The sequence below is a fragment of the Grampus griseus genome (assembly GCF_964374135.1).
Source record: "Grampus griseus genome assembly, chromosome: 3".
Classification (NCBI taxonomy): domain Eukaryota; kingdom Metazoa; phylum Chordata; class Mammalia; order Artiodactyla; family Delphinidae; genus Grampus; species Grampus griseus.
In genome coordinates this window covers 63,987,555-64,013,773 of record NC_139019.1, presented here as the reverse complement: position 1 = coordinate 64,013,773, position 26,219 = coordinate 63,987,555, and the positions used below count along the sequence as shown (strand labels likewise).

At 38.5% G+C, this 26,219-nt stretch overlaps 2 protein-coding genes across 8 annotated transcripts in view; one reads left to right on the top strand and one right to left on the bottom strand.

Annotated features, from left to right (window-relative positions):
* Positions 1 to 20,356, top strand: part of ACOT12 (acyl-CoA thioesterase 12) — a 57,111-nt gene extending 36,755 nt beyond the window's left edge. The window contains exons 12-17 of one of the 4 annotated variants that reach the window (XR_014296555.1): positions 4,072 to 4,205; positions 5,947 to 6,075; positions 7,452 to 7,578; positions 15,622 to 15,828; positions 17,768 to 18,411; positions 20,025 to 20,356. Coding sequence is in view for 2 of the 4 variants with exons in the window: in XM_082651952.1 (XP_082508078.1) it covers positions 4,072 to 4,205; positions 5,947 to 6,075; positions 7,452 to 7,578; positions 7,844 to 7,993 (540 nt within the window). In the remaining 2 variants the exon portion in view is untranslated. Of the gene's footprint in view, positions 1 to 4,071; positions 4,206 to 5,946; positions 6,076 to 7,451; positions 7,579 to 7,843; positions 8,679 to 15,621; positions 15,829 to 17,767; positions 18,664 to 20,024 lie in introns of those variants that run through there. The other 3 variants (XR_014296556.1, XM_082651953.1, XM_082651952.1) reach the window with 3 other exon arrangements.
* Positions 16,891 to 25,667, bottom strand: ZCCHC9 (zinc finger CCHC-type containing 9). Of its 4 annotated transcripts, none has more exons than XM_082651955.1 (6): positions 25,563 to 25,667; positions 24,018 to 24,424; positions 21,198 to 21,348; positions 20,796 to 20,888; positions 18,776 to 18,844; positions 16,891 to 17,498 (listed from the first exon to the last, which is right to left on the bottom strand). In XM_082651955.1, exons 2-6 carry the CDS (start codon positions 24,399 to 24,401, stop codon positions 17,380 to 17,382), a joined length of 816 nt encoding a protein of 271 aa, XP_082508081.1. In that variant the 5' UTR covers positions 24,402 to 24,424; positions 25,563 to 25,667; the 3' UTR covers positions 16,891 to 17,379. The 4 variants fall into 4 exon arrangements, with proteins under 4 accessions (XP_082508081.1, XP_082508080.1, XP_082508083.1 ...); XM_082651954.1 differs by having other exon boundaries at positions 24,018 to 24,456; positions 25,563 to 25,657; XM_082651957.1 differs by lacking the exon at positions 25,563 to 25,667 and adding an exon at positions 25,280 to 25,550.
* Positions 25,668 to 26,219: the final 552 nt, after the last annotated feature.

Genomic DNA, 26,219 nt, shown 5'->3' with positions numbered 1-26,219 from the left:
CCCTCATAATTATTAACAGTGCCTAAGTGTTCCACTTTGGATAATAAGTTATATGGTCACTTACCCTGAAATCAAAGCAAATTCAGTTACTTCATTTATTGTTTTCAGCTCTGACTTTGACCTCCTCTGCATGTTTTGGCTTTGGTTGTTTGCTTTTATTATGTCTTGGTGCTCAATTCTGAATCCTTTCAGGGTCTTCCTTACCTTCTTTGGATCCAGTTAGGTTTCCATCTGTGTGTTTGGTTCAGTGATGCAGAAATACAGGTTTAACATAACTAAGTTACTTGCTTCTCTTTAACCCTCATAAAAGCTGCTTCAAGACTGTTTTCTTTTACTAATATGAAATCTGTTTCTTGCATCATTGCTGGCATCCGAGCATTCATGAGCAGCATAGCAAAGGACAAACTCATGTCTGGAATGAAGGACGAGAACATATTTAGTGAAGTCATTAAAATTTCAATTCTTAAAGAGTTTTGTGCCAGAAACCAATCTAAACAAATAAACGTATATTTGCTAGTGTCTAAGGAGAGCCATCAATAATTAATTCTTAAGTTTTGTACAGATACTTATTAGAGAACACTGTATAATTAAACATTCTTATGTTATCTCTGTTGAATTTGAAGCCCTCCTTTTTTTTTAGATTGTATTTATAATAAAAATCTAATTTTTTCTTTCTGAGTTATCCCCCTTTTCTCTCCCACTTTTTAAAGCTTTTATGTGGTTTTTTTAACCACCTTCACCATTATATGCTTTTAATTTAAAAATACAGCTCACATTTTTTTCTGTCACCTTTTAGCTGAATAAATTCTTACAACAAAACAGCCTGTTAAGAATTATACTTATTTTGGGTTATAAAAATCTATACTCATTTTGATATAAATTTTGATAGATGGCAAAATTCTAAAATTTCTAGTATTTGTAACGAAATTGGGCAGTACTTACTATTTTAACCCATATTTCATTTTCAATGTATAGTGTTGGAATTAATAATACCAGTAATACAAGGAGCAAAAGATGAACACCCATCTTAAAGGAGCTTATAGTCTATCTTGAAAGCATCACATATATACACATCATAGCTGAAGGATAATTTTAAGGTAGTTTATAAACAAGTGAGACATTGTAGTATTTAAACCGCAAAGGTCAGCTCTTAGCAATTCAAAGTCAGGGAAGACAGTTGTTTAGAGACAACTTTGGAGAGGAGTTGATTCTTTCCTCCTTGAAGATAGTGTAAGGGTAAACTGCTGGAGGGGTAAAGGGTGCTTTCTAGGCAGTGAGTAGCTTTGAGCCAAACCTTCCTGGCTGGAATTGGCATGGGTAAGAGATTGACCTGACAGGAGTAGCTTTTTATTTAGGGAGTAGCTGAGAGTGTACTGGAAGCCAGAATGGCAAGGATCATGTGAAAACCTTCACACAGGACAAAACCCACAGGAAACAGACCAAAGAAGAGCTATTCTCATTGAAGCTGGGGCTGGTCCCAGAGCTCCACCTGATCATGTCTCCTCCCCTTAGCCCAGGGGGTAACCTACCTCCAAGGATTCTACCCCTGTCCCCATGACTCTGTAAAAACGAGTTTTGTCCTCCTTTCCACAATATAGTATCAATAACATATTTGTCAACAGATAGTATAAAATTCTAAAACTTTGAGTTATTTCCTCTTGTGCTATTTATATAAGATCCAAACCCATTAAACAGAATCTTATTAGAATGAAAAAATATATCATTAGTAAAATGTTAACAAGCTCCAGCAGATTTTGGGCCTACTATAAGCTTCATTTCGTGACTAAAATTCTCCAGGCACCAAATGATAAAACATTTGAGATAATAAATGGAATTTAACCTGTCTTCTTCCAAGCATGAAAGGGAACTCGTTTTCTTGGAGAGTTGGTCTTGGAGAATTTTTACACTAAGCCAAAGTTGGCTTTCCTAAAATAGTACAGTTTAAAGAGAACCAACAACAACCGCTGCCTTTCCTTGTCTGCTGTGTCTGCATCAATGTCATTAACTCTGATTGTCTGCTACTTTTAACTTTGGGGAAAGGATCAAAATATCATCCACTCATCCAATACTGCACTTGGCACTGGATAAGTCAAGTGAGTTTTATAAGGGCAGAATTTAATGATGGCTACTTAGCGTGAAGTTTGTTTTGGTTCCAGGATAGGAAGCAGCAGCATGTATTTGCAACCTGGAAAAGTGCTGTGATAGTTTCCTAGGGCTGCCCTAAGAGTTCCACAAACTGGGTGCCTTGCAGTTTTGGAAGCTGGAAGTCTGAGATCAAGGTCTTGGCAGTGTTGGTTCCTTCTGAGGGAGTGAGCGAGAATCTATTCCAGGTCTTTCCCCTAACTTCCGGTGCTTTGCTGGCAATCTTTGGCATTCCTTGGATTGTAGATGCACCACCTGACCTCTGCCTTCACCTTCATATGGGATTCTCCCAGTGTGTGTGCATGTATGTTTATGTGTCCACATTGCCCCTTTTTATAAGGACACCAGTCATATTGGGTCAGGGGCCCATTCTACTGCAGTATAACCTCATCTTAACTTATTACACCTGCAATGACCCTATTTCCAAATAAGGTCACATTCTGAGCTACTGGGGTTAGGACTTTTAATATATGAATTGAGGGGCGGGGGACACACAATTCAACCTTTAAAAAATGCTCAGTCCAGTGTTACATCCTACTCCACCCTGGTTCCACCAAGGTTAACCATGGTTGCCCCATGGCCAGAATCTGACTGAGGTGATGGGATTCACTCTGGCCCCCTGCCCTTGCCTCCTCTGAGACTGCAGAGCCCCAACAGGCTGGCTAAGAGCCACATGGACACCAGGCTTTGATAAGGTGACCTCCCTCTGGATTTACACCAATGAACCTGCTTTGACTTCTGCTGTATGGGGGCAAAGGTAGGCATGTCTATGCTGGGGTGAGTCTCAGCCACCAACTACAGCTGCATTCATGGTTTTCTTTCTCTTTGATAAGTGCCCACAGCCTACATCATGTCCTCCTTTGCAGGCTCAATTTAAAGACAGGCTTCGCACTGAGGTCAATTAGAGAGGTAAAAGCATAAGCAAATAGTCACTTCTCACCTTTCTAAGCTGCTTTTAGTCAGTTTCTCATTTCTTCATTCTCTTCCTAAAGATATTTATGTTTAAATAAAGGTTTTCTCCCTCACAGCCTGATTTTTCCATCTGCTTGATTCCTGCAGTGAAGTCTTAACCCTATGTTTGTTTGTCTTCTCACAGCTTGTTGCCATGGGAATGATTATAAGATGGCAAATTTCAACACTGTCTTCAAAGCACCCTGAAAGAGATGGAGAAAATGGGCAGGATAGAAATATGCTCTTAGCTGAACATGTATCTCTGATTACTGGCCAAAGCAGAGTAGAAGGAAAGTTCAGAGTAACAAGGGATACATGAATGTTTAAGTATACATCAAATGGATCCCCACGACAAGCCTCCTCTTATCTAAGGAATAATAGGCACTAGAAACCCAGGAATTGGCCGCCTTGAAAGATGAGCTCTTGTGATTCACAAATGAAAGAATTCTTTGTGCTGAAGAAACGCTTCAGCGGCCCTGTTGAGAGGCTGAGTTGGCTCTAGAGGTGTTGACTTACTCCCTGGGCTCCCTCAGCCCACGTGAAGGCATGCCTGACATCCTGAGAAAGTACGTTAGGCTGCAGCCTTGGCTCCAAGGTCTTAGGGGGACATGAAGCACTGACTTGCCCAGCAGTCTGGTTATAATTTCTGCTGTTCCTGGATAGAGGCAGGGAAATACCACAAAGGGATAAAGAAAGAAAGGCTTATGTTCTTAATTTTTCATGAGAAAAACTATTGCACAATAATAAACCACCCTCAAGTCACATATTATTTAGATGACACAGGGGCATAGCATCCTGGTCTGAGCTCTAGACATCCAAGTATTTAAAGTGAACTTGCCATCATTTGGCTTCATTATTACCCAGGTGCCAAGATGCCTTAGCTAGTGCAATCCGCCTATGACTACGTACATATGCTGTGGTTTTAATGTAAAAACACCTAATTTTCTTTGTAATTTTTTTCTTGTTATTTTCTTTTAGATAAAAATATATACTCTGGAAGAGCACAATATTTTATCTGTTTGTGTTGAAAAGCATGTGGAAAGACCAGCACACTTGGCTTATCATCTCTTGTCTGACTTTACCAAGCGACCTTTGTGGGACCCCCATTACATGTAAGAATAAATTTTAAATATTTTCTTATTCAACCCTGACATCATGTAAAAGATAACCTCTACATTGCAGTGTATCTCCATTGCCCAATGTATGACCTATTGTTTTATTAAACAGTATTTGCTAAAGTTTGCTCTGCATGGAAAACTGCATCAGGTGCTACTGAGAGACACAAAAATTATTACAATCATCTATTTTTCATCTATATTGAGTTGACATGCTTTACCCACATCTATTGTACTCCTATCAATAACTCTTCAAAGTTGATATTATTCTTATTTAACAAGAGAGAGATCCCAAGACTTGCCAACATTACACAGGCAGTAAAGCAATGGAACCTGAATTGGAACCCAGGTCTGTCAGGCTCTGAATTCTACACTCTTGTACTTTAATACACAGTCTCATTGCTCTTGAGGAAGTGATTATCAAATAGTCCCTCCAACTTCCCACTCTTGATCTTTATTTGATAGTCCCCTCTTTTTCTGTGAAGCAGCACTCCCTGGTGAGAAGCTGGGAGAAGCAGCTCCATGAGTACACTCCTTCCTGCTCTCCATGTCTGATCAGGGCCCACTCCTGTCAGCCTACATCTCTTCTGTTACTCGTTGTCTCCCACATCCCTAATCCAATCTTCTCCACTCTCCCTCCTTTCCTGGAATGCAGAGCTGGGCATCTTGTCAACGGCACTGTCAGGGTAACACCCCCTTCTTCAAGGAGTCCAAGCTCCTGGGCTGCAGGGCTCAGGCCTCATGGACACCTTGCTTGAAGGAAAGGATTAGTAAGATTATACCTATTATATTCAGCATTACCATTTACTTCCTAATTTGGATGAAGTAGAGTTTCATCTTTTAAATGTCCAAATCTCACTGTGATTAACAGCATGTAATAGACAATTTAACACCATTAAAGTGAAACATCTCTGGGCTCATGTGTTACATTTGCATAGAGGCCAGAATGATACATCCTGGTTAATGTTACAATAATAAACATTCGGAGAGAAGAGGAAACACTTGACGATTTTCTTGCGTAGATCTTTGTAGATAACTCTATAAGTACAAAGATTTTAGCAAGAATAATGCCTAAACTTGCTGCTTTTTTCAAATGTATCTCCCATTATTTTCTATATCACCTGACATTCTAGCCTAACTGAACTTCAATGAATGAATTCTAATTCCACTTACTATTTTGGTGCATCTATCATGATTCAGGTACTGTGCCAGGTGTTTTCACTTGATCCTCACAATAACCCCATAGGTACTATTATCTACATTTTATAGATGAAAAAAAAGTGACTTGCCTAACATAACATAGCTACTAAGCAATTTGAGACTCAAAGGCAAGTTGCTTGATTCCAAGCTTAGTTCTCTTTCCCAATATACCATATTCCTTTACCTCAGAGTCGTTGGATTGTCTATATAATTCACTAGTCTTCAAAATATTATTACTTGATCCTAGAGAAAAATAATTTTGTGGAAAAAAGAAAAGTGCCTTTCTCTTCAGTGTTGAGGGCAGTGACCTTAGAGTCAGATGGCCAGCATTCTTTTCATCACATGCAGAATTATTCCTTCTGGCCAAACAACTCTAAAAACAGACTTTAAGAAATGATGCTGGCTTTGGGGGGATGGTTATGTGAGCAGAAGGGTGAATATGGACACCAATAATGAAGTTACGCAAACAAACAAAACGAATGCCTTATTCTACCAGGTAGTAAAATGCAGACTTTCTGTCACTGTTCTATTTACATAGGTCCTGTGAAGTCATAGACTGGGTAAGTGAAGATGATCAGATATATTATATCACTTGTCCTGTGGTGAATGATGACAAACCCAAAGACTTGGTAGTACTTGTTTCACGAAGAAGGCCTCTCAAAGATGGGTGAGTATATGTAATTCAAGTGTTATAGCAATGTCTCATAATATAGAGTAGAAAGAAAAAGTTGATATGAAAACAAGGAAGTCAATGGAATAAGCATTTCTGGTCTTGAATGATGTTCATGTGAATTTTTTCTAGATGAGGCTTTAGTTATCATTAAAAAACAAAGAACCAGAAAGAAACAATTATCTATTAAGTGCCAGCCATGTGCAAAGCATCTGTGAGACTCGTAAAGCAGTTCCCTTTCCTTTTGCTCTATGCAGATGTAAAACGGATATTTAGCAAATCTTCAAAATATTCCGTTATTGTAAAAATGCAGTGAAAGCCAAATAAAATACCAGGAATTGGTTTTGGTTCAGAATTTACAAAGACTCAACTGTGCTAGACACCCAAAATGGCTGGCTGTCAATTAGAGTGTCTGTTCATGGCTTCTCCATGGGCATTGGGCTTCTCAGAGAATAGTGTCTAGGTTCTAAGGGGAAGGGTCGGGGCCCAAGAGCAGGTGTTCAAAGGGACAAGAAGTGGAAGCTGCCAGGGCAGTTATGGTCTACCCCTGGAACTAGCCAGCATTATTTCTGATGTCAAAGCTGGCCTATAGAAATAATCCCTCTCGTGTGGGATTAATGCACATGGATGTTCAGTGTAGTATCATTTACTATGGCAAAAGATATTAGAAATAGACTGAAGCTCCATCTTATTAATTATGGTAGAGCCACACTACAGAGCACTATACCAGCATTAAAAAGGATGAAGTAGTCACAGAGGCATTGATACAGAAACACCTCCAAAGTTTTACCATTAGGTGAAAAATCAAATTATAGACCAATATTTGTAAAATGATTATATTTATGTAAAAATCTACATACGTCCATTTGCTTACATAAATGTTATATATTTATAAAAAGATCTGGAGGATCACAATATAACGTGGTCATCTCTAGGATAAGCATGTATTGTGCTTATGGTGGACTGAAGGATGACTTCTATTTTCTAATGTATAGGGTTCTCTATTGTTTGAAGGTTCTTTAAAACAATGGTATTATTTTTCATTAAAAAAAGAAGAGACTGAAATTACAACCCATTAGGGCACCAAAAAAAAAAAAAAAAACAGTTTGGAGGTTGACTGCAACTTTGCGGAGTTATACAAAGTATATGTAATTCTTAGGCAGAAAACACCTATGGCCCTTATTATTATTTGCTATACTTGAATGTATCCATAGAGAATGTTTTCCTATGTATACCACTCATCTAAAAGATCTGGGTGTCTATAGTTTTACTTCTACTATATAAACAAGTTGCATTAACTGTAGGAATTTTATTTTCTAACAACTATTCTTTGTTTCTCTCAAGAACTTTGAAAATGTCCTTTTATCTTTCAGTCACACTTACACGGTGGCAGTGAGGTCAGTTATTCTGCCATCAGTCCCACCTTCTCCACAGTACAGCAGAAGTGAAATCATAAGTGCTGGATTTCTCATCCGTGCTATTGACAGCAGTTCATGTACCGTAAGTTTGATGAAACATCTGCAGATTAATTTGTTCCTACAGATACAGAGGAACCTTTTACCTGGATTTACTAATTAACTCTAATTCTGCAATGTGTCCACCCACACCCACCAGGGAATCCTAAGGTCATCCTTTCAGATCCATTCCCAAAAGATTAGGGTCATAGCCTCCCCTACACCAACAAGATTGAGATCCCTGCTTGAAAAAGCCCCAAGTCAGTAAGAAATTAAAATATTGTTTTGTTTTGCTTTGTTTTTTGAAACAGGTATCTTACTTTAACCAGATTTCTGCTAGCATCCTTCCTTACTTTGCTGGAAATCTTGGTGGCTGGTCAAAATCCATTGAAGAGACAGCAGCCTCCTGTATACAATTCATAGAGAACACTACTGATGATGGGTTGATAAGCATATTTTAAATGATAAACTTTAAATTATCTGTCATTTTATTTTCCACTTTCAATTTCAAGCACCCTTAGCTCTGACACTTGACAAGCTTCTGGGCCACAAATAATTTAATATCAGTCTAAGCAAAATGCAGTTATGAAGAGGTTAAAAAACAAAATGCATCCCAAGTCCAATACCAGTGATTTGGGTTAACATTAAAAGAGCTTTAAAACTCTGTTTTAGATCACCCGTGGCTTTGCTCCCTTCCAGGGGCACAGGCAATGGAAAATTCCCACATGCAATATTGTGTGTTCTGTAAAATGGTGGAAGTTAGGTTAAAATAATCAAAACGTTTTTAGGCTACATGTTCTGTTTGAAAGTTTACAAAATTTTATAAAATCAGAAATGATAAGTTGGCTAGTTGATTAATAGTATGGGGTTGTTCCATGTACAGCAGGTATCTGTATGTCAAGAGCATCTGACAAGATGTATTATGTTTTAGAGCTTTAAATTAGGAAGACATTAAAACATAATGGAATCCAATCAATTTTAGTAATAGGAACTACTTTCCTAGTGTCATTTAACATATATCAAGTTAGCTGACCAATTTAGTATCTATTGCTCTATCTACACTCACAAAGTACCTGCAAAATGTGATATTGTAGAGAAAGCATTAACTGAGCTCTACTTTAATAATCATTACATTAGAACTTTATTCCCTAGACTTTTTAAAAAAATTTATTTTATTTTTGTCTGTGTTGGGTCTTTGTTGCTGTGCATGGGATTTCTCTAGTTGCGGCGAGCAGGCGCTACTCTTCATTGCGGTACACAGGTATCTCACCGTGGTGGCTTCTCTTGTTGTGGAGCATGGGATCCAGGGTGCGTGGGCTTCAGTAGTTGTACGTGGGCTCAGTAGTTGTGGTGCATGGGCTTAGTTGCTCCGCGGCACGTGGGATATTCCCGGACCAGGGATCAAACCCGTGTCCCCTGCATTGGCAGGCGGATTCTTAACCACGGCACCACCAAGGAAGTCCCCCTAGGCTTTAACATTTATTATTTTACTCTGTCTGTGATTTGTCTTAACTCATAAGACAAACCAGCATACGTCAAGTTAGCCTCCTCTACAGGACAACTTCTAAAAGTTAAAGGACTTCTCCGTTAAGAGTTTAAAGCACTTAAGAGATTAGTTACATCCTGCTTTAGTTTGTCAAATCTTTACTTCTGTCCAAATTTGGTTGTAATTATTTTTATTAATCTGTGCCAGCAGGTTATTTATATGAACTTTGGACTGTGTCCCAATTTTATGAATTAACATTTATATACAATAAGAAGAATGGATATGTCGATTAAAACATGCTTATACACTACATTACGAAAGTAGAAAGATTTTTGAGAATATTTTTAGATTTTAAAAAGGTGAAAAAAAGGAGCAATAAAGAGGATTACAGTACACTAGAGTTTTGTATGCTAAAATTTCAGCCCTCTCCTACAATTGAAACACTTCTAACTGCTGCCTCTCCTACACCTCTGAATTTATTTATTTTTTTTGAATCTTTCTCCTGAACAGTAACAGAAACATTGTGAGGTTGAAGGAATAGAGAAACTTTGGCTGCATCACTTTTAGACATAAAGATGTTGCCCACTCTAACTTGTAACACAGGCATAGTCAAGCACTGTCCAATATGGTAGGCACTAGCCACATGTGACCATTTACATTAATCAAACTTAAATAAAATTTGAACATCAGCCACACTAGCCCCACTTCAATATTATCAGTCACGTGGTCATCATGGCCTAATTTGAAGTCCTCACTTTCAGACTGCTGGACTAAAGAGACTTTAAAAGGGCATGACACTGGAAAAGATAGCAATGCATTCAGGCTCTACATAGGGCACCTCAAAAAGTTTAAAATCTGTGCCTCAAACCATGACACAACTGACTAGGGCATTCCTATTGCAAAATTCAACAACAGCCCTTAGGTTTACATTTCCTTTTTTTTTTCTTTTTTTATAAATTTATTTATTTTATTTATTTATTTTGGGCTGTGTTGGGTCTTCGTTGCTGCATGCGGGCTTTTCTCTAGTTGCGGACAGCAGGGGCTACTCTTCGTTGTGGTGCGCAGGCTTCTCATTGCAGTGGCTTCTCTTGTTGTGGAGCACGGGCTCTAGGTGCAGGGGCTTCAGTGGTTGTGGCTTGTGGGCTCTAGAGCGCAGGCTCAGTAGTTGTGGTGCACGACTCTGTTGTTCCACAGCATGTGGCATCTTCCCGGACCAGGGATCGAACCCGTGTCCCCTGCATTGGCAGGCGGATTCTTAACCACTGCGCCACCAAGGAAGCCCTACATTTCCTTTTTTAATGGAAATGTATTTGATTGTTCTTTCACTCATTCAATAAATATTTATTAAGAACCTACTTTGTGTTAGACACTTTTAGGCACTGTGGGTTCAGCAAGGAACAGAAGCATACTGATAACATCATAATAAAATATTGATAAATAAATAGAATATTTAGGAGATAAGTGTTAAATGGAAAAATAAAGCAGGGTAAAGGATGTGAGTGCTGGGGAGGTGTTGGAGGTAGTTGTTCATATTTTAAATAGGGTGGCCACTTGCCAGAAGCAGCAAGAAAATGCTTCTGCTGCTTCTGGGCCCCCCTCCCCAGGGCTGGGAGGCCAGTGCTATGGCTCAGTGCAGAGACCGGGGTCCCTCAGCCCCGCTGACTTTGCAGGACGCCCCAACCCCCACTCCTTACCTCGGCCGCCCACACTCCAGCTGGGCCAGGGCTGGAGGGGCCTTGTGAGGAGTTCCAGGAGTTGCCCTCATGCCTGGGAATTGCAAGCATGTGGACCAGGGGTCAGAAGTGTGAAGCTTCACATCTACTCCTTAAGGGAACTGCAAGTTAAAGACATAAAATTTAATAACATTTTTCTGGCCATGAAACATGACTTTTGTCCAACAAGAAGGTGTCGGGGGGAGTTCACACTGAAAGATAGTAAATATTCTATATAACGAATGTAACAATATATACATCCAGGATTCGGGCTTTTGGTTATTGATGGCCTGGCGGATAGGGTGGTCAGAGTAGGCCCCATTGAGGGATATTTCAGTGAAAACCTGAAGGCAGAGAGGGACTGAACCATGAGGATCTCTGGAGATAGCATGTTTCCTGCAGAAGAACTAGCCCAGGCACAGCCTTTGAGATGGGAATGTGTTTCTGGCACATTCCAGGAAAAGCAGACGCTGGAGAGGCTGGAATAGAGAGGTAATTAAAGACAGATGAATTAACGACAGCCTTTTCTGGATTTCTTTGGTGCCCTGACTTTAAGCAAACATGCCTGAACCAAGGATGAGCAGCAAAGCTCGTTCATCAGCACTCACCCTCAAGCCGCTGGAGACTAAGGACAGAGGGAACATAAAAATGTAGTCATGCTTATTTTCTCCTTTGGAGTGTCAAAATATCCTCCAGGAACACTAAAGATTTCATACCTTTCTTGATAGTAAGGGTTTTCAAGTGCGTCTAACAGGACTGAAAGCTTTTTGATTAAGAAAGGACGTTCTTCCCTATTAATTCTTCCTGGTTTTAATGCAACTGAGTTTCTGATTTATATTCAGTTTTTCTATCATATTTTTAAAGAATTCTAGAGGAAAAAAATGTAAAAATTGATCTATACAGTTTAGAATATAGTTTACCGTTATGGTCTAACACCTCTAGGAAATAATGAACAATTTTAATTAAACCTAGAGAAATCCAGAGTATTTTTATATATACCATCACATGGTTTTGTTCATATTTCTTATTGCACATTTCAGAGACAACCTTGGAAATTTTTATTGGTATATATATAGGAGTAGTTTTGAAAATATATGTTGAAAATGTGTATGTTAAGGAAAGTTTTATGTTTAGAATACATTATTGAAATGTAAACTATGAACCTTGTTCATGACTCATTTTACCCATTTGAAGGTAGTGTAACTACTGGGACAGACAGTTCACCATGGGCCCAGAGGGGTCCTGCATATTATTGCTGAGTGTGCCAAACTGCAAGATTTATTTATCCACAGGCAAATGCTAGTCCCATAGGCAATTAAGTAGGTCAAGGTGACCACAGCTTGACTTCAGTGTAATGGCTCACTCTCTGGGGCGCGGGAAGGCTGGCTTGTTTGCTCTGTGCTACAGCGTTTGCAACTTGTTCCTCAGCTGTGACACAAACCGGCTATGTCTATAGCATCCATCTGGGCCCATCATGTCACCCTGTGGGGACTAAGGGAAAAAGGGAAGCAACAGAAATAAGTTGATACTCACGGTGTTTGCTGTGCCATGAATACTATCTTTTGTCTCTGAACCAGGATTCTCATGCCTTGTCGACATCCATGAAACAGTAACAGACTAGTGTATTAAGAACCTCAGACCCTTCACAGTTCTTGATAGTAACCCACCTCCAGATTCAAAAGTCAAAGAAATATTATAAAATGTCTTTCTCAGTGTACTTGAAGGTATAAAGTACCATATAAAAATTACACATCTGATGCCATCTTTCCCTTCCTCATTTTGTGACATTTTTAGGGACATTTGAAAATAGATTCAAAATTAATATTTCGATCATTTCCATAGCTCATTATCCCTCTCCATGTCCTCCCTTCTTTCTTCATCTGGCTTAGATTCCATGGTCTATCATTAATATCACACCCTGGAAAACACCTGTACCTTTTCCTTTCATTCTACTTGTCTGGCAAACTCAAAACTGTGGTTAAAGTATTTGTAATACCTCACCCCTGCACTAAGCATCTGAAAATTGTGGATGGGTCTCACCTGAAATTTATGACCACAGATTTCAAAAGGGCTCTGATAATACTACTACATTTCCTATATGTTTGCTATTTCACACTGCCTTCTCTTCCTTCAAGTTTCTCATGTCTCTTACCCTTTCTCAGTTAATGAAATTTAGAAAATACTTCGAGGAAAATATAAACCATTAGGCAGAAGTTGTCTCATCTCCCCATCTATGTACATTCCACATCTTTGTCATCCCTCCTAACACAATGAATTAAACATCTCTACCCTAGCAAAGAACCATTTCTCTAACCTTCTCCGAGGCTTCCCTCCTCCAATTCTCTTTTTTTCTCTATTTCAGGAGTCTTTCCTGGATTATTTTCATAGCCACTATTATCTCTTATCTTAAAATAAATCAAAACAAAGCAAAACAACACTTCACCTGATGCAGTTTCCTAAAGGCCACCATCTCTACTCCAATTATCTATAAATGTGGTCTTCATATCCTTATTTCATTTACCGAACTGTACTTCTCCGTTACTCTACAAAGACCTCTCATTGCCACACTAATGGACCTGTTCTTAGCTTATTTAGCCTCTGAGCAGCATTAACAAAGTTGACTAGTTCCTTCTTTTTGCAGCATTGTCTCCGCTTGGCTTCCGTGATGTCACACTCTTGGATTTCCTCCTGTGTGACCAGTCACACTTTTAAATCCTCTTGAAGTTCTTCCTCCTCCACCAGACCTCTAAATATTAGACTACCCAGGGCTCTGTTCTTGGCCTCTTCTCCTCTATCTCCATTCCTCAGTGAGTCCACCCAGCCTCTGGGTTTTAAAAGACATCTACTTGCCAATAACTCCCAAATCTGTGTCTCAAGCCCTAAACTCTCCTGAACTCCACACTTGTATATCTAACTACTTATCTGACATTTCCACTAAGATAATCGTCATCTCAAAGTCCACATTTCCAAAATAGATCTCTTAATTCTGCCACCTTTCCCTCCATAAATTCTCCTTCCTTCAGGAAATCTTATTAGCTCTATGTTAAAGATATCAACATAATCAGAACCTGACCCCTTCTAACAACTCCACCACAACAACCCTCATTCACACCATCTTCTCTCACCTGAATTATAACCTGCTTTTATCCTTACTCCTCCCTTCACTCTGCTCTCAACTCGGCAATCAGATCATGTCACATTTCTCCCCAAACATGTGAAAAATTTTGCATATCACAGAGTGAAAGTCAAAGCTTTACAATGGTCTGGGGTATGTTGTGGTACGTTGGATTATTTTTCAGAAGTATTCACTCCCTCACCACCATCCCCACCTCCACGAATGGAGCACGCTGTTCTACCTCTTATCTCTGAGCTCGATTGTGTGACTCATCAACAGACATGATGCAACCAAAGGCTTGAAAATGGTTTTGCAAGTGGACCTGCCCTCTTACATCTCTGCCATTGTCCTGAGAAAAACATGTCAGGGCTAGCCTGCTGGCCCCAGAGCTTCTTCATCTGAGTCTAGCTTAGATCAGCTGACCCCAAACCAAACTTCTTATGGATGTGAGCAAGCCCAAGTGAGATGAGCAGAGCTGTCCAGATAAGCCCAGTCTAGATCTGACTCATAGGCATGAGCTAAATAACCGCTTATTCATGTATGCTTCTGAGAGTTTGTGGTTTTTATGTGGCAGAAACTGGTAGAGGCTGTAAGATAGGACCCCTGTTAACTCTCTGATCTTCTACTAGTTTATCCCTCTCTTTTCCAACCATATTCGCCTCTTTGCTGTTTTCCAACTATACCAGGCAGGCTCCTTCCTCAGTATCATTGCATTTACTTATTACCTCACATCAAGATATCCAAGGCTTTCTCCCTAATACCTCCCTGTGTACTATACAATGTAACATTACAAATGAACCTTGAAAACATGCTAAGTGAAGGAAGCCAGTCAAAAAGATCACATCTTCTTTCTGCCCCTCAAATATGGCAAGCTCATGGCTTTGACTATTTTCTCTCCCTAAACGCTCTTCCTCATTATCTTCACAACAGATTTCTTCTTGTCATCCAGATTTCAGCTTAAAAGTCTTCCTCTCAGAGGGCTTCCCCTGATTATCCAATCTGAAGTAGCTACCCAGCCTCCTGTATCATCTGTGTGTTAATTCTATCACATATTCATTTAATTCACTCATTCATTCAACAGTGTGAATGCTCTGTATGCACCAAGCACTTCTGAGGATAATAAGACAAAATTCCTGCCCTCATGTAACCTATAATCCGGTGGAGAGGGGACAAATAGTGTTATGTAGGGACATAAATTATGGAGAAAATTTAGACAGCAAGAGAATGAAAAGTTATTGGGATGAGGAAAAAGCTATTTCCTATAAGGTTGGTCATAAAAGACTCTCTATTAGGCAGATTATAAGCAGACGCCTGAATGAAGTAAGAGAGGGTTGACTCTGGGATGTGGTGGGGAGAATGTCAAGAAAAGCGTAACTTGAGATGCGAGTCTACAGGCTTGGAATATAATTGTACTGAATAAAATGGAGACAAAGGGAATTAGCCCATTTTTTCCCTCAGGGGAAGTGATGAGATTTAAAGCTGTTATGAGTTTGAGGTGTTAAGAATGTCCAGCAGGCAGGCGAGAAGACAGAACCGAAACCAGGGATTTTAGGGCAAGATGGAGATTTAGGAGTCAGCCACGGAAAAGTGAAAGATAAGCTTGTAAAGAGAGATGACATTTCCAAAGGACTAGAGAAAGAAAAGAGTGCTAACCACTAAGTCTTAGGGGATTCAACAAAATATTTATAAAATAATAAAATATCCCTCTCTGATATTATTTTTACTGATATTTCTGATATGTATTTTTTGTTCCTAAGTCTCCTCTCCATTCTTCAGCCCCAGCAGAATGCATGTGGCCTTGTTTGTCTTATTCACTGCCACAATCTCAAGTGCCTGAAAGAGTACCAGGAACACAGCAGGTCCTTGGAAAATATATAATGAATAAAGTAAATGTGTGCCTTCTTCTTTTGGCATTCTTAGTTAAGAAAATAACCAACATCAAGCAATACACAATCTCTCAGGATGTCAGAATTTCTGTCTCTGGTGAGTTTCTTTAACAAAGTGTCCACATAGTTTTCCAATGTTACATTCAGCACCTGCAATTTATTTCCAATGATTTCACTGTCTACTTTATAGACCATTAAAATGTAAACAAAGTAACCCCAAAGAAGACAAAATGGACATCCCTGCATTGAAGACTACATAAAAAACATTAGACTTAACTTGCAGCTGACAGGTTTTTGACTTTCCAGAGACTTTTGCTCCTGATAGGACAGGTGAAATAAATCTGGGTGTGTTCAGACTAAATGACCAGGGCAGCACTGCTGTCCTTTTCCAGCTGCATGACTTGTACCATTCCTTTTAAATGGCACTCATCTCCTTAAGTTCTGGGATGCTGAGCCATAGTCTGTTCATGTTTTCCTGTCACTGAAAAAAAAAAAAAGAACAGCTCCTATTAAGATTAGAAATGTTCAGAGGTACAGACATTAAAACAGAAAAGTGTTCCTTTTCTTATTTGGTAAATATTTTGCTTTTGAAACATCAGTAACTAATCACAGCTGTTTCCTTTCATTACAAATGTATCCAATCAGGTAAAATTCCAAATGAAACACACAATCCAACAGTCATTCCATTATACAGTACAATGGGAGGCTTAAGCCTTGTGAAATATATGTATTAAGTATGCATGTATTCATCAAATCAAACAAAGAAGCTAATGGGTCTCTGATTACTGTTCTAACTCTGTTTTGATGATGATGATGCTTGCATCTCATCCTGACTCAACTAAAACATGTGAACAAAATGCTATTAAGTTTGACAGACAATCTGTTATGTGCCATCATCATTCTGGTTAAATAGCACAAACTGAATTTTGGCTAGAATTTCTCTTGAAAATCAGGGGCAAAGAAAGAGCTGCTGTTAAGTTGAGATACTCTTCTATTTTAACCTCATTAATTTGTTCTTTATGTCAAAACTAAAACAAAAATTAATAAAAATTAAGCTCATCTAGGATTCATAAAGACTGTGTTTCCAAAGGGATTGTTACATGGACATTAATGGACAATGGCTCATTCAATCCAAAATTAGGTATTCAGAAAAATAAGTAAATAGCAAGTGAGTTTTTATTAAATATTTTTAAAATACAGATTTTGTGGCAATTATAAATTAATTTCTAATATAACAATATATTGATGCTTTGAGCCAAGAAAACAATATAACAAAAATTCATTTCCAAATGCAAAGCAGGTACCCCATGTTTAGGGATAGTTCATATTAATGCATAATTTTGTTTTTAGAAAAAGATGATTGTTACAATCAGGTATATAACCACTTAGTTACACCTAAGTTCTGTTGGTTAAAAATATATTCTTTTAGAAAATCCATTTTGAACGTATTATACTTTTTTTCAGTGATTTTCTCCAAACAACTGTAGTAGTGCTCCCTGATGGACAGAACTCAGGAACTGGTTTGACCACTCCTAGATCATACTGATATCTACAATACAGGACTCCAAGGGAGAGTCCAGCTCCAACTTACGAAGTAGGCCCAGTTCAGAATGTTTAACAATGAGGTGCTAACAAACGATAACACTAATCAAAAATTAACAACTTTAGGTATCTTTGTTTTGGGTTTCTGTGGTTTAGGCACATCCAAAATGTCTTCATAGTCCGCACTCATTCCCTTTGCCCAGCGACCAACCGTGACCATTCGATCTGTAAAGACACAGAAAAGTCAGAATGTAAGAGAAACAGTCATCAAATACATCACCTAGACTGGTATTGGTTTAGCAAAGGAACTAGTTTTGACATGAATAATCACAAAGAGAGAAGACTCCATCACTAAAGGAAAGTGAGCAATTCTGTAATTGATTATAACCCTTGATTTCAGAGTACCACAGGCAATTTCTCATCCCAATTAGGGAAATGCAGCAACTGCTTTGCAATGCACAAATTGATGAGAAAGCTCTTTCATTCTTTTCCAGAGTTCATCATTATAGAGTCAATGAATTCCAAGAGTCTGTAAACAGCAAGACTTATGAAGCATCAGTTTCAAATGAACAAGATTCCACCTGTGAAATTATACAACATCTGCTTGTCAGTCTTGTCATTTGGGAAGAGGCAATCCTCCCAGGAGGGAGAATTCAAATTCCACTTCATCATTTCAACCTCACTGCCTACAGTGTAGTAAAGACTATCTTCTTCTAGACAAGACTGTAAACAAGAACTCTTGGTTTTCAGATTCAAATGCTAGGGGTAGGAAGTAAGAATGGGCAGACTTATTTGTGTGGTACTATGACTATATGATATAAATAGAAATGTGCTTTTTCCCCAAGAAGCACTAGTGGGCTATCCTACTGTCTTGCTTTCTTTCACTCAGGATTATCATCATTTTAAGCTAGGTAAACTAATGTAATAATGGTCTCCACATCCCAAAAAAATCTGCCTTAGGTTTGGTGAACATTTATGAAGTTTTCGATGACCGAGGGTAGTATTTCACTGGGAAGAAAATATAACTGGCCAGATGCTGTGTAGAGAACACAATTTTAATATTTTCGGCAGTTTTTGCAACTAACTGAATCCTTTTGGTTTCACAGCATACATGAGGATACTCAATCATAAGAATACTGTAAGTTATTCTCAAATTTCTTATTTTCTCTTAGTGAGAAATACTTTTCTCATACTTTTCTTCAAGTGACAGAATTGGCTCTATTATTAAATACATGGGTTAGCAAATAAAAATATTTATGAATAAGATGCTTTATAAAATCAGGGTCCTCTGGGGCTTACTGGTCATTTTTTTTCCCACCTGAAACAGCAGCTGATGCTCAGTTAGTACTGCTGATAAAAAAATGATGAAGTCATTACTGCAGTAGGAAACCAGGCAGCCTTAAAATCAGTTGTATATCAACAAGTTATTAATAACAAAATCCAGCAAAAACACAGAGGAATACTAATCTTACCCCTTCTAAATGGAGGGCCAGAGATCTCACCTGAATTCTGACTTTTGGGGCAATCTTTCTTAAGATGTTCCACAGAGCCACAAAGTCTGCAGCAACCACCTATAAAAAGAACAGAGTAATTGAAAACCTCTAATACTTACATAGGGCTTTTAAGGTCTCAAAGCACTTCCATATCTTATTTGGTCCTCACAACCTTGTTAGTTGCAAAGGTAGCTGGAGCCAGGAACTTACTCCTATTAAGTCCATTCTCCATTCCTCTTGACTTCAAAGAGCACTAAACTGTACCTACCCACCACTTCTTGCCCCTGGCCTTCAGGGCATATGTGGGAAAAAGAAGTGAGATATGACGGAAGGTACGTGTCCTCTGGAGTGTCCAAGAGCCACTGCACAGAAGCCTGGATCTTAACCACGGTTAGAAAGGGAAGGGTTTGTGAACTCTGAAAAATCTGTGGGCAGATGCATTTTTTGAGGAGAATGCCCACAGTTTTTAATCAGATTCTTTAATGATCAGAATGTTTAACCATGAGGTGCTATGAGGTCCCCAAAGGGTTAGGAACCACTGCTCTGCTGTACAGGTCAGATGGGGGTGAGCAATTACAAAAGGAATGAAATTAACTTTTGTTTCAGTACCTTCTATCTGCCAGGCATCCCAACTCGAGTAAAAATCCCTATTGCCCTTCTTTAAGCAACATTCCAGGACTGTGAATTACAACACATTTGGTTTCTAAAATGAGTCTTCACTGAATGGTCGAACACTATTGCTTAACGGTCAAGCATTATCACGATCATGCTCATAATGTTAAGTGACTCACTCAGAAAAATGATCCTAATAGGATGAGTTCTCACTTCTATGTGACCTACTCCCCTTGCTGCACTTTTTTATATCTAGTCATTTTGGTTGACCATACAAAGGCATCTTTGCTCACTAGTCATATTATATGACCTGTTTCTTAAGTTCAAAACTGAAAGGCACTTTTGAGCATCTTCCAGGTCCAGGACTCTTTACTATTGTAGATGCCATAGTGAAATAGAAGAGGCACTTGAATAATATATTTTAATCCTCATAACTCTTCAAGGTAAAATACCATAATTCATCAAATCTAAGATACCACTGATTATAAGATGTATCATTATTTTACATTGCTCTCTGGAAAAAAACCCTTCCAATTATGTGACACGCCCCAATAGTAAGATACAATGAGTTCAGAGATACTAAAATGTGAACAAAATGTGCATTTTAGAATCAATGAAATACAATTTTCTCATCTCCATTTTACAGGTAAGGAAACTGAGAAGAGAGAAGTTAACTTGGCCAAAGTCCCACAGTTAGTGAGTGGTAGTGCTGAGGCTATAACTGGTCTAACTCCAAAGCTATGCTTTTTCACTGGACTTCTGCAAGGGGACCCAGTCACAACACAAGGTTTCTAGAATCTGATGGTACCAGCATCACATTAACAAATGACTCACATTAACAGATGACAACCTCCTCCTTAAAGCTTTAAACATCACAGACTTTACTGCGGGCACCTTAAGCCATTAGTTGAGCTAAAGTTAAGAAAGTTACTTGATTCCCATGCCAGACAACTAACTAAGGAAAACATTCAAAAACAAAAGTTACTACAAATATGTATAGTGTGTACCAACCCTTCTACCCAAAATGGTATGCTTGACTGAGATTAAATTCACAACACTATTTTTTAAATCTTCTCCTAGTTTGAGAAATTATCCCTTTGCTTCTGTTATGTTTAAAAGTAGATACTTATACTCTCACAAGTGATGCTGAAGCAAGCACAGATATTTTGAAATATACATGTCAGTTTTTTCTGATTTGATGTATTAAAAATAATACCAAGTTACATTACACAAAAAGTCTAGTACATAGAATAGTGCTTGATAAAGATAATGAAATTCTCAAGATTTTGCTACTTACTCAAGAATTTATTTAAAAACTAAATAAATTTAGTTTTTAAATAAATTCTTGAGTAAGTTTAAGTATAAACTAAATCACAACTGCATGATGACTCACCATTTTCGACATAAAAGTACTCACCATCAGCATAGAGTCCTTTGGGATTATCAGGACAAGATCTGGACAGATGTCCCATTTCCCCACAAACAAAACATTTTGCAAAAGGAAATTCACCTGTAATAATCAACAGTTCCTGTTAAGTTAGTTTTATATATATATATATATATATATATATATACACACACACACACACACACACACATCATGTAATTCATATTATTTTAAAACACTGTATTCTCAGAGTGTTTAAAAAACATATTTGTTTTTACATGATTTAAAGTTTAATCTCATTTGATTTCAAAATATTAAGTGACACACTCATAACAAACCCTGTCAACAATGAAAAAAACAAGTTGGTTACTTACTGGCCACTTTCCCCATTAACCAAATAAAAAATTGATAGAAAAAAAGATACATTAATACCAAAAGCTGGGTCTACTTTAGCCTTGCACTTGGTTATTTCATGCTCTGTGGATCCACACCGGTAACATATTCCAGTGCCCATTTCTTGATTCTCAAGGGCAGCTGGGCAATCTGCAATCCCATGGCCAGGTTTTCTACAATGGAAACATACCTAGGAAAACAAAAATGTGAGTTTCCACACTGCAACACTACACTGGCTTTATTAATTCTAGTCATCAAAAATGTCTTTAAAACATTCCTCATTTTAAAGTTATCTAGTTCTTTTTTTGAAATCTCAGTATTTTATCTGTAGAAAAAAGTGTTTCACATATTCCTAAACCATAAGAAATGTCATTTCCATCAGAGAGTTTCAGTGCTTTTGAAAACCCTCAATCCATCAATCTCTCAGTCTCAGACACAAGTTATAAATGTCTTTGTAGGAGGTAATTGCTTAAATGAATTAAGCAAATATGGACTATTCATTTCATTAATGTGGCTGTCTGTACCTAGAAACACCGAGTTTTCTGGAGGAGATGGACAATGACCATAGAAATTATCACTCAAAATTAATACTTTCACTTTTAAAGTTCACATAATTGAATGAATTTGGGTCAAGTGATTCCATTGAAATTATGATTTGAATCATAAGATATATTTCATACCAAAATGTATACTTAAATTTTTATATCTTTCATACATATTCCTTAGTATTCATAAATAGATAGATGTTTCATTTTAGAATATATGCACATTTTCAAGGTATAATTCTAAGATGAATTATTTGGCTCCAGCCTAACATTGAACAATGGTTTGGTTTCTTTACACACTACCTAGCAATTTGCAGGATATTTTTCGCTGCAATGAATGAGAATATCAGTCATAATCAAAGATGGTAGAGAGCTAAAGTATTTTATTTAAACTGGAAAAAGGTACATTTTTTGGATAACAAATATTTCATCATTTAATTTTTTTTCGAAATAAGCACAAGGTTTTTAAAAAGCAAATTCAGTAGGCAAAATAATATTTTGCAACTGTGCCCTCACTTTCTTTTTTTCCTGTTTAATAACATACTGGAAAAGAATGAGTCCCTTTAGTCTTTATTAACTTTTACATTTAAAATGAGCTAGTGCAAACAAAGAGAATTCATTTATTCTACAACTGCAGGAAAAGTTACTACCCAAAACTGGATCACCAACATAAGAAGCCTTGTATTCTTGGTGAAGTCAAAGTTGTCTCTAGTAACCTGACAGCTTACTGACTGGGGTTTTATCTGTAAAACCTAATCTTCACCGAATACAAACTTTTTGAATGATCCTTAAATTTAATGTAGATGGGATTGTGGAGAGCGGACTGGTAAATTTCTAGATGTCAACTTATTAACAACAGAACTGATGCTTAGTCTGCTTAGTCTGAGGTATTAAAAAGAAAAACAAGAAAATTAGTTGAAGGGTCTCAACAAGCCATATACTATTTAAAAGCACACGCTTTAATATAAAGAATTCCTTTTTTTTTTTTTTGGAAAAACAATGTCCTTCCCCTTAATTAAAAACATAAAACTTCTCTTAAAAGGTCACAATACTAAACTTTTTCAAAAAGTATGCAATTCACCACACCGCCTATGTCAATGAAATTATCTTTACACTATCCTTACATTAAATTAACTTGACTTTAAAATATTTAAAAATTGTATAATTTAAACAAAACTCTCTTGATCCAAATAGAAATGATTATCTTTTCTATCCCAATTTATCCATAAGGAACATTTTATCAGTATTATCTCCACAAAAGAATCTTTAAATATGACACTGCATAAAACTAATCCTGCAAATAGTCAGAAGCCACATTTATGGAGGCTGTAACATTTCAAATCTACACTGGTGCAAACAGTGCTCTACAAGTAGTAATTCTGATAAAAAATAAAACTGTAAAATAGCAACAAATCCTGATTCTTATGTAGTATCCTGCTAGAAGAATCCTTTGCTAGAGAAGGGAAAGAATTATACCAAGTATTTCATTTCCTGTGTCTGACACAGTTTAAAATCTAGGTCTTGGCACCACGGAAATAAACCTGTAGCCCCCAGCACTCCTCTCAGTGTAACATGGGGAAGGGGAGCAATGACTAGGGAGAGTCTCAAGGAGTTTTAACTCTGCTATTACTCTGCTCTGTTACTAACCAGTATGATTCTTATTAGATCTCCTTCCTGTGCAATCAGTTTTTCATGGATAAAGATAAAAGGAGACATCCTTTCCAACTAATGGGAACCACACATATCTAACCTGTTGTACTTAACCTTCCCCCTTATTTTGATCTTTTTTAAAAATGGCTGTTTGAAAAAGGGCTACTGGAAGGGGTGAGAACATAGGTCTTAAAGTCAGACTCTGGGTTTAAATATCTTCTTTTTTTCTTTTGGTTGAACTACATAGAGTTAGCAGCTCATTTAGGTTCACATTTATTTAATAACGCATATACTTATAAAGTGCCAACCATGATTCTAAGTAATCAAATATTAACACCTTTTCCTGGGTTTGAATTTCTCCTCTGCTACTTGCTAAGTGGCTTTCAGCAAGATACTTAACCTAGCTGCACACCAGTGTTTTCTACCCAAAACATGGAAATAATGCCACCATCTTTGTATGTTGTGATAATTAATCAGTACATCAAGTGTCTAGCATAGAGAAGGTGTTCAAAAAAAGTCCTAGTGTCATTACTAGCCCTCAAAAAGATGCCATATAAGTCTAGTACATAACCACAATCAGACTCTGCTAAAATACATATCTGAGTGTATGAATAATAGTTTCTAGCCATACAAAGTAACATTTTAGTAGAAGTGATAATCTTACCATTGCATTTTTCTTTGCTGCTTGTCTTTTTAATCGTCTTCCTTCCCGGCGACTATCTTTCTTTAAAGCAACTGCAATTTCTTCCCTGACTTCCTGACTGTCTGCTGCTATCATCTCCCCATTGCGAACCATCTGTGAGTTTTGCCTTAGATATTCCATGAATCCATTCACATCTTCATTTAAATACTCCTTTTTCTTTTTATTCTTTTTGTGTTTTGCTTGGGGTGCATGATTTTTAAGGGACAGACTATCGGCTTCAAGTTGTTTACTCTTTGGTAGGTTTTGGCTTTTTCCCTCAAAGGACCCCTTCTTCATGTCCTCCCATGATGTTGCAGGGAAGGGTCTTTTGTTCTGTGTGGTAGTAACTCGTGCCCACCTGGTCATGGCTTCATCAGATGTTTATCCGTCTTTAAGACAAGCATGGCCAGTTAGTCACCATCTCAAATTAAAAAATGAAAAAAAAAGATACATGCTATATCACTATATAACCTGTACCCATATGTTACAGTTTTAATTATTAAAACACTTTTTAACTTAATTTATATATCTGTATATTTAATTCTATAACATGCTGCAGAGATATGCCTGTAATGTAAATCTAGCCCTTGCTACCACACCAGTAAGAAAACAAACAGCAACAACAAAAAACACAAGGATATAAATACTTGCTTCAAACTGGAAAACAATTCATTAAGAAACCAAATTATTTCCAAAATTAAATCACATAGTAATAGTAAATGAAGTTACTTTTCCCAAATTCTGCAGTTTTCTTAGCGGTTTATTTTCCTATCTCTAAGTCCCAGGTCTACTTTCTTCCAATCTTCTTGCTTAGTCTGCCATTTCATCGCAAATAATTTGCACAGCAAATTAGTAAGTATACACAACTCCTGTCCTTTGACCTGAAGTCTGTCATGACAACTCTTTCCGTCAGACTGATAAGCAAAACATGTGTTTGCAGTCACGTGATAATACCGAGTCTTCCTTTTATTAATCAGAGCGTAAGCTACTTCCAGCCCAGCTGTTTCAAATAATTTTCAGTTATTAAGACGCCCCTCTTTTAGGGCAGCATCCCGTGCGGAAAACCTCAGTTCCTGCCACTACATCCCTTCAGCACAAGCTGCGGGGCGGAGCCAATAAACAGGTGTGGTGCTGTGCACGCCACTTTACACCACGCGCGCGCACTCGTCGCTGCAGATCCTGTGACTGTCACAGTGGGGACTGGAGCTGTTCAAAAGGAGAAAGGTTATCCTTCCCCTGAGTACATGGAACAGGGGAAGCTCTGAGTACCCGGTCGGCCGGATCCATTCGACCCGACGGGTCCCAGTGGGGCTGGCCCGCGCCGGCCAAGCGGCCAACCTCCTACAGCTGAGGCGGGTCCCGTCACCGGCGGCCTGGTCCCGCCGCGGAGTCCGGTGCTTCAGCCCCACCTGGCGCTGGGGGCCCTCGAGGACCTAGCTGCCACTCCCTCCGCCCTCCCGCCGCGTCCCAGGGAACGAAAGAGGGGGGGGGTCCCACGACCTTACTCCCCCACGCGCAGCTTCTTACCACGCACGAATCCTCCAGAGCAGCAGAGTTGGCAGGCCAGAGAAACCCGTCACGCTGCGGCGGCGCGACAGTCGGGAGCGGAAGCACGTCATCCCTGACAGCGCGTCACTTCCGGGGGGCAATTGGTTCACACGCAGAGGTGCTGCTGTCAGGCGCTATGCTGTCTCTCAGCGCCAGTAAATGTGGCTAATTAGAAAATGTGAAGCTCGCAGTGTTTGAAGGGCCCGCTCTGGATCCCGGAGACGCGAAGTTGAGAGTGCGCAATCTGTGCTGTATGGAACGCACAGCATAGTGGGCGAGATGGATGGAAGGATCCGTGGGGTGGGAAAGGCCCGAAAGACTTCCCTGAGAAATGATCTTTGTACTGGACTTCGAAAGATAAAGCAAATATTTCTTGAGATTGGCGGCGGGAGGGAGTTACGTTTTTCTATCCGAAGTAAAGTAAAACTATTAGCGCAGTGGGAATGGATCACTGTGATAGAAGTGTAAAAAAGGACATTTGGGGCCCTACTAGGTGAAGGGCGGTGCCCCATAGTCCTGCCCAATGCTAGTTCAGCGTTCAATTGAAATACCACCCTGTGGAGCCAAAGACGTTCTCCTTTAAGAGAGAAATTGTAGTCTCCTGAGCAACTCTATATCTCAACTAGCCACCCCTCC

Bases quoted from the DNA above. Each gene is read 5' to 3' on its own strand.
- ZCCHC9 (XM_082651955.1), bottom strand. From the start codon at position 24,401: ATGACCAGGTGGGCACGAGTTACTACCACACAGAACAAAAGACCCTTC. The intron at 18,845-20,795 runs GTGAGTACTTTT...TTCTTTTTATAG, and splicing joins CAAAGGACTCTATGCTGATG to GTGGTTGCTGCAGACTTTGT. The intron at 17,499-18,775 runs GTGAGATCTCTG...GTGTCTTTACAG, and splicing joins CCCCAAAAGTCAGAATTCAG to ATCGAATGGTCACGGTTGGT.